Source organism: Mesoplodon bidens (assembly GCF_964165515.1).
Source record: "Mesoplodon bidens genome assembly, chromosome: 8".
Taxonomy (NCBI): domain Eukaryota; kingdom Metazoa; phylum Chordata; class Mammalia; order Artiodactyla; family Ziphiidae; genus Mesoplodon; species Mesoplodon bidens.
In genome coordinates, this window is record NC_138165.1 from 85,351,871 (window position 1) to 85,366,667 (window position 14,797).

The following is a 14,797-nucleotide window of genomic DNA, read 5'->3' on the forward strand; positions in this document are numbered from 1 at the left end:
CACTCACATCAGAAGCAATTTTTACAGGGTTGACAGTTCACTTTTCCAACCTATTGGCCTGTAAGTATTTTACTAAATAATATTTAATATTTATTAATGATATTAGTATTATTAATATAAAACAGTTCCTTTCCATAGGTCTTTTAACTTAGAATACTTTAAGCTATAAGAACTTCAGTCTCTGACTGTGGTTTTGTTGCAGTTTGTGAACTGGTTCTCTCTCCACAGCCCTGCCGTAAACATGATTCAAGAGTGTTGAGGAGGAAGAGGTCCAGGTAGAAACAGGTCTCCTCCCCATCTCACACTCAGGAGGAGTTGGAGAAAAGGCACAATCAGGTTATAATTTTCCACAAACTAGTAATGACAAATCTCCTAGATACACATATGTATTGATAAATAAGCATGTTGTCATTTGATATTAACATTAAGCATCGTTGGTATAGATTTCAACATAATACATCTTTTGTTATGCTGGTGACAGCTACCTCTGAAAAACAAAATTCTCAAATGTTCAGGTTTATGTAATTCTGAGACGTTCTGGAACAGTGTCCTGCTATGTTCCCCCACAAAAAGAGCCCTGGGTAATAAAGCAATGGGGCAGAGGCAATGTGGTGACCACAGACAGCAATTTGCAGAGGAGGAGGATGTGGCGGTGGTGAGGACTTTAGCTTTTGTTAAAGGAGGAAAATGTATCCGAATAAAACAGAAAAGAACATAATCTCAGAATAACAAGAACGGGTACAGATAATCTAGTTCAGTTTTTTCTCAACCTGTGTGGCAAGGAATACCAGTCACACAGAAAAGATGTTCTGAGGGCCACATGCTACATTCTTCTCTTGGTGTTTCAAAGTGCAGCGTGTTAGCATATTAAAGCCCTGGGACATGGAGTACTAGAGAAAACCTGCTTAACCCAGCCACTTCCCAACCAATCTGACTACAGACAGGGCAGCTGGTTAATGTCATGCAGGCCGTATGGAGGGGGCAGTAGGAGATGAAAGTCAGCCTAGGTCCCACTCGCCAACCGGAGGAAGGGACATTTTTCGCTACCATTACCTATACTTAATAGAAGAGAAAACTGAGTGCAGAGAACTTAAATGACTTATCTGTGGTCATCTCGTGGCAGAACTCAAGCCAAAACTCAGATGTCGAGATTCGAGGTACACTGCTCCGTGCTTTTTAGCATTGTTTACGTTCACAGTTCCTTTTATTTTTTCAATAACTCTACCAAAAACTATCTGTTCGTCACTCTTTAAAAGAGGAGATCCCTGTCCGTGTTCTGTCCTTCCCTCCGCCCCAGTCAAATAGAAAACAAGTGGGCTACCAGTGGAGATGAACCCGTAATTTAAGGAGGCAGTGCACTGGTGTGTGGGTCTTTAAAACAAAAACTAAAGTCTAATGACACTTCATTTATCTAGAAGTCACTTATTTGTATATTTGTTTACTGTCTTTCTCCCTCACGAGAACTTCACGACACAGAGGCTATGTCCCCGGTGAGCACAGTAAGTGTTCAATAAACACCTGCTGAACAGATGAATGAGTACTTTACAATGCTCTGGCCCTGACTCTGACCCACACACTTCTAACAGTTTGATTATTTGTTTCTAAGTTCACAACATATTTAGAATTAATAAAGTAGAAAAGGGGAAGGACAGCTAGAGGCAGCACAGTGACAAGAGAGGTGACAGCTGACATCCTGGTACTAAGGGAAGAAAGGCACCTGCAAGAAGAGATATGGTAAAAGTGTAGAATACAACCTCGACAGAAAGCAATTTGGCAACATCCATCAAACTCACAGGTGTACATACCTACATCTAGGAAGTTACCTACAGATAGTCTCACTCGTAAATGAAAAACTTACATTCAAAATGATGTATAAAGTTATTCACTGAATCACTGTCTATAATAGAAAGACTAGAAAAACCTTAATGTCCATCAAAACAAGGACAAGTTGGATAAACTGGGGTGTGGGTGTGGGTGTTAAATTCATGATGCAATATGGAATGGCTGGGGGCTTCCCTGGTGGCGCAGTGGTTGAGAGTCTGCCTGCTGATGCAGGGGACACGGGTTCAAGCCCTGGTCCGGGAAGATCCCACATGCCGTGGAGCAACTAAGCCCGCGTACTGCACAACTGCTGAAGCCCACGAGCCTAGAGCCCGTGCTCCGCAACAGGAGACACCACCACAGTGGGAGGCCCGCCACCGCAGCGAGGAGTGGCCCCCGCTCGCTGCAACCGGAGAAAAGCCTGTGCGCAGCAACGAAGACCCAAAGCAGCCAAAAATAAATAAATTAAATTAAATTAAATTAATTTTAAAAAATATATATGGAATGGCTGTTTAAAAAAGCCCAAGGAAGAGTTTTATGATCTGAATGGAATATTTTCTAAGGGCAGCATGTTATACTGTATTGCCAATTGACATTTCTGTGTAAAACACACGCATGTAAAATATTTCTGGAAGGAGTAATTTGGTTGCCTGTGGGTGAGAGGAAGAGGAGGGAGGGAGATTATCTATGTGTATATGTCCTTTGTATTTTTGAACCTCGAAATGTGAAAGTATATTATATTCAAAAAAAGAAGAATAAAAGTATAGCAGTACAAGGCAATTTCCTTACAGAAAAAATAGCCTCCCATATACCATATTAAACCACATTGAAGTTATTGATCACGAGGTAGAACACTCATATTTATAATTATAATTCTGAGGCATCAAAAAAAGGTTAATTTCTAGTACATATTTTCTGAAGTAGGAAACTGTCATGGAGCTACGTGACAGTTAAAATTTATAAAATAATAAAAATAATGTAATCACATTACTGAAAGTTTGGAGAATAAACATTAGGAGAGAGAAAAAAAAAATCACCCATACTCTTACCACAGTAAAATAACCACTGTTTGCTTTGGTATAATGTTTCCTTCCACTATTTTTTCCCATCATCTATTATGAAAAATCATGGCAAAAGTTTTAATAAGATCAATTCCAACCATAATACTTCTCGGTCTTATTAAAACAGGCACTGTGGGCTAACGGAGAAGGAATCAGGAAATCTTAACTTTAATTACAATTTGTTCTCAGAATCTCCAAATGACTCTGAACAAGTGGTTTTTTCCCATCAGCGAGCTACTCTCCAGCTCTGCAAGGGCAATAGAGCTTTCCTTGAATGCCTCTCAAGATGAAGAGATAGGAAATGGCTTATGTAACATGGAAAACCCCTAGCTAAATGGAATGTGAATATTCAGGCTAGGATACAAAAATATTTTTTAAAAGCACAATTTAGGAAGAGTTCAGGCTAAGTTTGAGTTCCTTACCGCCTCTTTGTCATGCTTGGTATTTTTGAATTGGGGTGGTGGTGGTAGAGGGAAAGTTATCTTCAAAGAGAATTTCATTAGAAAATGGCTATAAAATTGGAGGTTAGGGTTTAGCTGCTAGGTAATCCTGGGGCTCAATTCAATCCGCAGGATGTACACTGGAAAACAGACGAAATCCTGCTTTAAAAGTAATTAGGATTATTATTACTCTGGAGGGCAGACAAGGAAACGCTTAAGGTGACAGATTTCATTCTGCTCCGCAAAACCATTTTTTCACTCTTTAAATGGATATTCAAGCCAGTCACGTACTTGCAATTAAGGAGAGCAGGCAGATCTAACAGAACGATGTCTGGTCTTGGAAACTGATAGGTCTGAATTGATCCTCACAATTAGGAACATTAAGTTAAATCCTGGCATCTGAGCAAAGACAGACAGACACTGGACTAAATGGAATATAGTTACTTAATGCCAGTGAGAGATGATCCAGATAAAATTGACCAGCTCTGTTCTTGCTTTAAAATCTTCCCTGCTCCACTGAGATCCAGGGAGGGAATGGTCTGACAAAGGACATTTTCCTCATGGATGAAGTGAGGGTACGTAATATCCCTTTTACTTACCTATCCTCTCAAAATCAAACCTTGTCACTTGAATGACCACCACCCCCAAAATATCTGCTTTATAGAAAGACTACAAGCAGCAGTGATGGCTAGATTGATGGTTTGAGTGGCCTTCAGCCATCACTACAAACAGAACTGAATCTCCTCCATTTCATGGCTTCATAAACCATTCCTGAGTTTTTCACTTTCCTCATTCAGTGCCACCTTTTCTGCTTTAGCTCCACTGATGGGCACATATTCGGTGGGCAGGTGCCACCGGCCTAAGCCCTCAACGATCCCAGGGCTGGGGCTGCCTCACTCACTTGCTTTCTATACACCTCTCAGCTGTCAAAGTCCTGCTCCAAATAGATTAATCTAAACTGTTCAAACTCAGCTAGTGTTCTTTCCCTCTAAGTTTTTATCTAATACACACATGGCAAATATATTTATAGCCTATATTCAGAGTGTCAAGTACAAGACGCAGAGGAGAGAATGATAACTGTCTGGCTGAGGGGAAGGAAAAAATCAGGAAAGGAAATGAGGTTTAAGCTGGGTTTAGGATTTGAATGAGGGCAAGAGGAAGACGAGGTGTGAAATAGCCTGGCGGGACTGGGCAATGGGAAGGAGTGCGATCGTCCTGAAGAGACTCATGGGCGCGGGGAGGGAGTGGATAAAAGGGCTAGAAAGACTAGGACTAGAGATCACAAACAGTCTTTTGTCAGGTTAAGAGATTTGGATTTATCTTACGATCAGTCAGAGTAAAAGCTGGCATTAATTGAGCACTTATTACATGCTAGACACTGCACTAGGTGCTTTCTGTGAATTATTCATTTAAGCAAACAGCGACCTTGTGAAGTAGGCACTATCGCTGCTATTATCTCCATTCTAAATGTGAAGAAACAGAGACTAAGAGAGGGTATAACATTTACCCAAGGTGAGAATGGGACTTCTTGGGAATAATGTTGGGGCAAATGGGACTTTTCTGAAATACTGTTGGGCAAGACCTGAAGGCAGGAAGCACGGCTGGGAGGCGACTACATTCTTTCCCGTGAGTGATGCTGAGGGTTGGGATTGTGTGGTGGCGCTGCGTGTGCAGTGGGGTGCAGGGCCTCGGAGTTCCAAGTCAGCTATGGATCTCTGCGAACTGATTAGGCAGGGCCGGTGTGGCAGAGGGAAGAGTCCAGGGTGTCTCCCAGCACTGGCGGTGGGACTGGTAGAGCCACGTGCAGTGAGGGAGGGGTGGGAGACCGCTGGTGAGGGTGAGGAAGCCAGTTTGGGGCGTACTGAGTTTGAGGCACCCACAGGACCGGCTTCACTATACAGCTCTGCTTACCTGCTACGCACCAGAAACTGTGCTAAGGCAGGTCCCCAGCACCCAGGAAGCTCACCTTTAGTGAGAAGACAGATAAGCAGCCGGCTGGTATATAAATGTGAGGATCATGAAAATAATCACTTCATTCCATTCTTGAAGTACTTAGCACAGTCAGTCCAAGAGTGCTTTTCTTATATTATCCCAATTCACACAACTCTTTTAGGTAAATACATGAAGTGTAGTAAGAACAAATGCTTATTTGCACACATTATGTGCGCGAGGTACTTTGTTCGCATTCATGAGCCCATCTAACCATGGGTAACCTTATGAGTTATTATTGTCCTCATTGTACAGATGAGGAGACTGAAACAAAGAGAGACTAAACAACTTGCCCAGACTAGACAGCTAGTAAATGACAAAGCTAAAATTTGAACCCAGGTAGTCTGGGTTCATTTTACAGATTACGAAATGGAGACTCACGGAAGTTCAAGTCATTTGCCCCAACCAATCAAGCACCTAATTAGAGGTGGAGGGAGGATTTGAACAAAGGCCTGGTGAACAACAAGCTCCTGCTGTTAACCCCTGCAATAAGTGCAATTCTAGAAACCCACGCATGCGTGATGGTGGCACAGGGAGAACCAGCAAAGCACAAATGGGGAAGGTGGGGAGCATCAGAGCTTCCACCAAGGAGGACATGCCTTTCTCAGCTCTGGAACAAACAGCAGGGATTTGTTGGGTAAAAACATCTGGAGCACATGTGGAAGGACGATCTCTAAATAAGAGAAAAGGCTCTTCTTCTTCCCAACACAGGACCGGAAGCAGTAAGGATAGGTACAAATGTAGACAGAGTTGTAGGTATTCGTATTCAAATCTCGTAGCTTCAATTTTCTCCTTGAAGTAGGAGGCAAGGTCATATGCTGAGAAGGCCTGGGATGAGGCATCTTGAAGACAGTGAAGATGTGGATGATTATTGGGTAGAACAGGAGACAGAGCTGCCCAGGGATGTAGAAAAGGATCCAAGACAACTGGCCACTCACAACTGTCGTGTTCATTTTAGACTTCAAAGATTACAGGTAGGTGACAGCTACAGGTTCCTTCCGTGCCTACCTTGCTCCCGAGTGATTTACAGTTACAATGAAAGGGAAGTCTAAGACACATCTATCAGCAAGGAGGTATAAAAACCATCATACAGCCTGTTTTTGTACGAAGCGCCTTGCATGGAAGGTTCGTTCAAGGCAGACGTGATGATAATCTGGCAGAAGGATCAGGAAAGCTTCTAGTCCGATGAGATAACAGAATTCTCTATTGGGTGGTAGGACCCAGGACCGGAAAAAAATACTAAGCCTAGAGCACAACTCCACTGGGGGTTAGATTCTTTGACTTGCCAAAGTCTATTACCTCGTTTATGCAAGGGTGGAAATGCTGTGCAATGGAGCTAACTGGTTCACGCGTCTTGAGGACTACTAGGTTGAAAACTACAGTTGAGATAAATGCTATCAGGCAGTTAAATCCATTAAATCCACAGATCTCACTTTCAGTAGCAAAACCAGAGCTGGAGATAAATGTAGGAATCATCAGCATATGAGCCCTGGTAGTTAAAACCATAGAAGGGAGGGAAATAACACAACGGCTTCCCTGGTGGTGCAGTGGCTAAGAATCTGCCTGCCAATGCAGGGGACATGGGTTCAATCCCTGGTCTGGGAAGATCCCACATGCCACGGAGCAACTAAGTCTGTGCGCCACAACTACCGAGCCTGCGCTCTAGAGCCCACAAGCCACAACTACTGAGCCCATGTGCCACAACTACTGAAACCCGTGCACCTACAGCCCATGCTCTGCAATAAGAGAAGCCACTGCAGTGAGAAGCCTGCGCACCTGCAACGAAGAGTAGCCCCCGCTCGCCGCAACTAGAGAAAGCCACACGTAGCAATGAAGACCCAATGCAGCCAAAAATAAATTAATTAAAAAAAAAAAAGAAAGTATAGAGTGGGAAAAGAGCATGAAGTTGTAGCTTTTATGAGACTACTTAATCAGGTCTGCCTCAAATTCTTATCTCATTATCTTTAGAATCCACATGACAACATGTAAATACCCAAATCGCTATTATGAAGTGAACCCAGTTTCGGTACCTACCTTATATTTTGAAGTATCCCAGTTGTGGACTATGCGGGCCGGGATGAGAAAACTGTCGTCCACGTGGCAGCTGCTGCAGTAATACCACCCGCTGTAATTGCACACCTTGGCTTTCCCATTGGAAAGGCCTATGGATCGCTGGCATCCTGTTCAGGGCAAAAGAAAGAGTCGGTGATTGTTGTACTTCTAACACCACAGAACGAAGTTACACAATCCTCAAGTGAAACAAAAGTCTATGATAGGAAAGAAATTGCAGAGAATACGTGTACAGACACGTCCCCTCTTTCCTAGCCTGGCAGCTCCCACCCCTTCGCCTCCTCAGGGATTGCTGACATTGGTACTGTTTCTGGTCTCTTCTGATTCCACCTCTTCTGCGTGCAGCGGCCAGAGACCAGTCTCTCTATAACCAACCCCCTTTCATCTCCTGGCTTCCTCCTCAGAAACCCTACTGCACCAGGCAATTGGCTGGGGGCTACTCATACAGGTTCTTACTTAACCCATGCAGCATCTCTATGAGGAAGATATTATGAGCTCTGTTTTACAGATGAATAAACTAAGGTTTTAGCCGAGTTAAGCATTTTGTCTTGAGGTCACCCAGCCAGTAAGAGATGGCATTTGGGTTTGACTCTAAGCTTGTCTGATTTTAAAATGATCCTAAAACCTGACGTGTAGGCTTCCTTGGCTGACAAAAATCAATGAAAGGGGGCTTCCCTGGTGGCGCAGTGGTTGAGAGTCCACCTGCCAATGCAGGGGACACGGGTTCGTGCCCCGGTCCGGGAAGATCCCACATGCTGCGGAGCGGCTGGGCCCGTGAGCCATGGCCGCTGAGCCTGCGCGTCTGGAGCCTGTGCTCCGCAACGGGAGAGGTCAGCGTACCGCAAAAAAAAAAAAAAAAAAAAACAATGAAAGGAATGCGTCCTTTGATTGGTCCCCATCTCTCCTTTCCAACCACCTACTCCTACAACTCTCCAAAGGGAACAGAACCTCTTTGCTACAGTTAGAGGACTCTCCTCACTGTTCCCCAAATAAACAGTGTGCTTACTCTACCCTCCATATCTTGGCACAATTTATTTCTCCTTTCATGACGCCCTCTTCTCTGATCTCTACTTTGCCAAATCCTGCCCATCACTGATGGCCTGCAAGTGATTGCCAAGGCCCTTTTCATGTTCCAGGAAGTCCATGATTCTGTCAGGACTGTCCTGGTACTGTCAGGGGACCTGTTAATAATCATGGCCCTGCCAAAAACAAGCCATTATTTTCCTTTAGCTAGGAGGAACTACATTCTACTGACAACAGAAATTCTGTCATAATCAACCCAAACGACAACATTCAGAACAGATAATCAGGATTAAACAAACAACATCATTTTTCTGACATTTCTCATCCACCGCTTTCATTTTAGAAATCCTCCCTCGTGGCCCATTTCATGGTTGGGTACCAAGACCTGTATTGATCAAAGAAATCTCGCATTAAGCCTATTTTGTAATATGGGTACAAAATAGATAACTCTTAATAATCATAGTAATAATAATGTAACCGGTGCTGCAGCCCACTTCCATTAGAAGGAGCTCAAACATGTTTATTTAACAAACTGCCAGCCTAAGAAGATACTTATGCCCATGAATCCATGAATGAAAGCATCATAAAATTCCTAGAGCTTTCACTTCCATCACAAATAAAATGTTATCAGGCATCCAGCAGTTTCACAGGGTACCCTCCAGAAAGAGAATTAGATCCTATTGTTTTTAGACACTAGAGGTATTGAAAGACGGACGGGGAGTAAATATATCGGAATTACGCTTCCAGAGCTTAATACCCTTTCTTCCTGGGATAGCTATTTCTTTACTGTTGAGTAGCAACAAAAGCCTAACAAGCTCCTGTTTCTCAGATTGGCTGAGGATTGAGATACGTGTGAAGGATAAGGAAGACCCAAACCCACCTGCTGCTTCTGTGGGGCGTGGGAGGTGCTGTCATGATCTCTAGGCTATGAACACTGGAACGCCATGTACTGCGCCCACTGACCGCGCTGCTTATGCGGCATGTAGCGTGTGCGCCCCCTTAAACACTGCGCTTTCTGACGTGCTTGTACAACCCTGACCACACGACAAACTGCTCATATGTACTTTTTATCCTTAGCACTTACTGTAGCGCTTTACATATGAGAGACCAGCAATAAATGTTTATGTTGAAGAGACGATAAACTGAATATTATCTGGCACATAAACACCCTCAGGCATATAAAGAGATTTTAACTTCCCAGAGCTCTTCTGGAATTGATCCTCCTAACCTGGTCACCTGCCTCTTGAAAACAGCCTACTTTGGTGAATATCCCTGTGCAAATATGTTGCCCCTTCTAAGAATTACACATTAGACACGTTCATAGATGGACTGTGAAACAGAGTTGAGTAGAACTTGACACATTTTAGACACTGCGACACTGTTTCCAAAATTTAGTGGACAATGAAACTGACTTAACACTGAAGTGACGATGAATAGAATTCAGTCTTCCCTAATGATTCAGAAAATGAGCGTGACCTTATAGAAATTCAGGATCATCATTATAGCTGAAACTCTCACCATAAAACACTGCAAAAATTAATTTAAGTTATTTTAGTTTTCTGCTTTTTTGCATTTTGGATATAATAAACAGTAAGCATTTGCTGAATGTTTACATATGCTTTAGTAGGTCCTACTGGGTTTATTATTCTGTAACTTTTAATGACTTTATTATAATCTCCTAGATGCAGCATACATAGGCAATATTAAAATACACAAATGTACATTTTTTTAACATCTTCATTGGAGTATAACCGCTTTACAATGGTGTGTTAGTTTCTGCTGTATAACAAAGTGAATCTGCTGTACATATACATATATCCCCATATCCCCTCCCTCTTGCATCTCTCTCCCCCCATCCCTATCCCACCCCCACAAATGTGCATTTTAAGAAAGCATATAGCCTGCAAATGTGTATATCAACCGGGCACACAGGCCCAAAGCCTAACATGGTGAGGGTCCAACTAAATAAGCTAAACATCCTTACTACTTTGCACAGGTCTCCAGGCTCATAAAAGAGAGAAAGGCTGAGAGAACGTGGCTGGGGTTCATGCCCATTTTATTTTATTTTTTTTCACACAATTTTTTTTTTTTCTGGTGCAGAACGTTATCAATGTCTAACCTTCATTCTAGAGGGTAATTCAGAGAGGGGATGTCAGGAACCAACTATTCCCAAGGCCAACCCTGTCATGCAGTAACCTTTGGGCCATACCACCCCTGGAGCTTTAAATATACCTACCAAAAGGCTTCTGTGAGTGCATTTCTCACCACCACAATCAGAAAACACTAGAGATAGCACCCCAACAAGATGACGTCTATAGTTTTAAAAAAAGCAAAACCAAAACAAGCTCCGGAGTGAGATTACAAACCAGTCACATGAATGGTAGCCAGTTGTCAGCTGGCCGACCCCTGCTAGGTCTTAAGGGAAATGTGTCATTGGGGCCACCTCGCCCTGGCAAGATGGGGTTAGGTCCTGGAAGGGGGCCGATTGGGTCAAAACATGGTCTGAGTGGAGGGAACTGTCTGGGTGTCTCCCCAGGCTCAGGGATGAGTGAATTCATTGGATCCCCAACATAAGGAAGGGTTAGTCTTTCATCACATTCACCACCAATAATTCCTGGAGGAAGGAGAGAACTGGGAGGAAAAGGCCTGGGGTGCAAGGGGTTGGGGTAGAATGGAATGGGGTGGGGTGACGATGGCAGGAACATCACACGCCGCCCTCTCTGAGCTTCTTTTTTGTTTGTGCCTCTTCTTGTACAGTTCTTTCCAATCTGTGTCTCGACCTCTGACAGTACCATCTCGAAAATCCCGCAGATATAAACACCTCCACAGAAGTTGGTCATTTGAAGCAATATAGAGGTCATGACAAACTGCAGACAAAGACAGGACAGAATGAACAACCCAAAGTTGGAAGATCTGCAGTTTCAGCTCCAATGGGAGGACTACCAACCCAGATACATCTGTTAGCTTCAGTGCTTGTCGGGTAAAAGCCAGAAGAGGATACACCAGCTGGTCCTTGAAGAGGCGAGAGAGCTTCTGAAGATCTTTGTATGTCTTGGCTACATTTTCCCCTGATTCCTCTTTGCAAATAAAAGATTCTGGCAGCAGCTGCAGTCTTTTCACACTTCTCACCTCACTGTTGATTTTTAGTGTAGCATTTATGACGATGAGGTTTCCCAAAGGCACACAGTTGACAGCAGCAGAGCCACCCTCGCAGACAGTATGTGTGTACTGAAGCTTATACGCGCCCCCTGACCTCCGGTTCTCCAGCATGGGCACAGCTTTGGCTTCAGTCCCCTGAGGTGTGTAACCCGACTCCCACACGAGGAGATGTATGGATACTATCAGGGCATCCCTGGGGTTAGAACAGTCAGCTGACTGATACAGGGTCTCTGATGAATGTGGCACTCGCCCTTCCACCGATTTGCTGCAGAGCATTGGTTCTGAGGGATAGAAACCTGTGCCCTCTTCCATAACCACAGCATCTGGAATTGACTTCAGCTTCAAAATTTTGACTAGGCCCTGACCCACGGCCATCATTCCGGACATCAGATTGGGCTGCCTGTCCTTGGAATGAATCACGCAGTTGTTCATCCTGCATGCTGGACTGACTGGAGCTGGCGGCCAAAGAGGGTTGGTCATTATTCTGGAGCGAGGAATGCTCTGAATCTGTGGATGAAGGTAAGTTAGGTGCTGCAAAGGCATCTTCAAGAATCAAACATATCAAGTCCCCAGAAACAATCCCATATGAAGCCAAGGTCTCTTCACTCCACTGAGGGCATCCTTGTTGTTCAATGTAATTGCAAACCGGGTATCAGAACCTGGAGGGGATGGGAGCCCCCGAGACGCCGGGCCATGACCTCCGGGAGCCAGGAAGCCACAAGCTGCAGCCTCAGCGCCCACTTGCCGCCCAGCCTACGCATCACAGTCCAGGAGTGCGGGCCCCACGACGCCCCGCTCGCCGCCCGGCCTCTTATGCCCATTTTAGTTGAGACAGAAGCAGCAGCACATAAACTCATACGTCTAGTCCTTAGTGTCTTTACCTTTATAACTTATTTAGGACCATGCTCTCCTACTCTTGATGCTGAAATCGCCCTACGAAACTGAATATAAGGAAAACCTCATCCAAAACGGAGGCAGGAAGCCCTGAAAGGGGAGGTCGCAGGCACATTCCACTTGCGGCAGCTTTCTTTACATAGCCTAGCACGAAGAAGGAAGATTTTCTCCTCGCCCAGCAACAACCCAGCCAATGAGAAGCCGCCACAACCCTGAATACTCACAGTCCTCCAATGAACTTTCCTTCAGAACAGCTCCTTCCAACTTCCCCTTTTCCTCTGTAATAGAACTGCTCCTCTCCTTTGTTCTCCGGACCTGCCTGTGGTTCACAGCAGTTTGCATGTCCCGAATTGCAATTCTTCTCCTATTCCCAAATAAACTTGATTTTGCTCACTAAACCTTTTTTTTGTTTTAAAGCTTGATAGCTCCTAATGACCCAGAAGGTTTCAGCCTATCCCCATTCTTAGGAGTGTTTTGGATACATGGTGTATAGACAATCACAAGCCTAGAGTCAGGAAGCCTGCTCTTTCCTAAGGAACATGGTGAGCCTGACCCATCAGACTCCCTAGTCCTGCTTTCCTCACCTCAAAATAAAGGAGTTAGCCTAAATCAGTGGTTTGCCAAATTCAGTGAGCATCAGAATTTTCTGGAGATGTTTGTGAAAAATGTAGTCCTCCCCCACCTCCAACCTGGGCCCAGAGATTTTGATTCTGTAAACCTGGGGTAGGGCCCAGGAACCTGCATTTCTACCCATCCAACCACGACCAGGGACTGTGGTGGGTATAAGCTGAGGATTGTTCCCTGATTTCTAGGTGACTCCAAAGGTCCCTCCAAGCTCTAAAATTCTCATTCTATTTAAGTAAAGTGCAGCAGGTGGGCAGACTGCTTAGTGAAAAGTTCATAATTGGTCACACAGTTTAATTTCTAGGCTTCCAAAATCAACATTTCAAGTTCTTAGTCAATTTTCAAAAATTTACTGTGTAGAAACAACAATTCGTTTTACCAGCATTTTTTTCCAGAGCATTCACTGCCCCTGCTGAGAAGCATCTTATTTGACTTAGAAAGAATTAAAACTTTTAATCTCCAAATCCAACGTATTTGTCATTGAAAGAACATAGGATGGTCAGGAAAGAAGATTAGAGGCCAGTCAGTGGCCTGGTATAGATTCATTTTCTAAAAAACAACACATACCACTTATTTGAAGAAGGAGACACCCGTTCTTTCAATTAACTGCAAGATTTCTTTCTTTAATATCCTACTAGCAAATCATGGACTAAAACTGTCTGAAACAATTCCCCATAAAGATACACAACCTGGGATTTTACTTAATCATTGTGAGGTTTTCAACCAGAAGGGGAAAAATGTGTTTTCTTAATAATGACTGTTAGAAAAACACATTTTTTGGAGGAGGCCAAAGCTGGACTCTGACAAGCGACATTATGAGGAGAAAAACAGAGCTGCAAAGCAGAGACAAAAAATAATTAATTGAAATAACTAATTAGAACTTATTTACATATTATATTTTCATGTACTTTCAAACAGACTTTTCAACAATGTTTCTAAATTAAAAGGCATTTGTAGTAGGGAACACTCCACATGTAGGATCAAAGCAAAAACATACTTCTCGGTCTCTTTTTGAAACTTTTCAGAGAGTGTATTCAATTCATAAGAACAAAAAACTATCTCACAAGAGAACCCAGTGGGCTTTTTTTTTTTTATTGCTTCCCACCCCACTTCAAATCTTTAATGAACACATGCTCTGAAGAGCTTAGCTTCCCTTCTGATACACTTTGGGAAACAAATGTCACCATTTAACCAAAATCCTATTTGCTGCTTGTACAGTCCATTTCCCAAGGGGTCTTTCACTATAGACACCCAAAAGAATCTGTTGCTGGGGGTTGAAGCAGAAACGTTGGCATAATTCTCGACAAGGGTACAGTCTTTCTTCCAACAAGGGCACCTAGTTAGCTCAATTGGCTGCAATGAGATGTTACTGAAACTGAGGTCTTGAGGAGAAGCCAACCACCTCTCTCTACTTCCTGGCTCCCAACTACAGCTCTCCTTCCCCCGGCCAGTAGGTGGAAAATTCATGGGCACAACAGAAAAGTAACAAGAGCTGTGTCTGCGTCCAGGTGATTCTCTCTCACTAGGGAAAGAATGCACCCAATGCTTTCTAAGTGTGGCCAGCCACGCTACCTCCTCCACCTCATTTGGTAAGGGAAATCCAGGACTTTGTATTTGGAAGGAAGAAATGATCTAAGAAGAGAACAGGGGCAAATAGAGAGAAGAGAAGGTGCCTTTATAAAAGAGAGGAAAGAAGAGAAAGAGAGTGAGAGGACA

General features: G+C 43.7%; 1 protein-coding gene and 1 pseudogene across 12 annotated transcripts in view; both read right to left on the reverse strand.

Moving 5' to 3' along the window:
* The window catches only part of PLEKHM3 (pleckstrin homology domain containing M3), a 193,118-nt gene that overhangs the window by 110,666 nt on the left and 67,655 nt on the right, over window positions 1-14,797 (reverse strand). For all 11 annotated transcript variants that reach the window (XM_081242662.1, XM_081242661.1, XM_081242659.1 and 8 more), the window contains one exon: window positions 7,346-7,491. In XM_081242662.1, coding sequence (XP_081098788.1) covers window positions 7,346-7,491 — 146 coding nt within the window. The remainder of the gene's footprint in view (window positions 1-7,345; window positions 7,492-14,797) is intronic.
* LOC308622091 (F-box only protein 7-like) lies at window positions 10,300-12,017 on the reverse strand (annotated as a pseudogene). The gene has a single exon. The product of its transcript is annotated as an F-box only protein 7-like (transcript).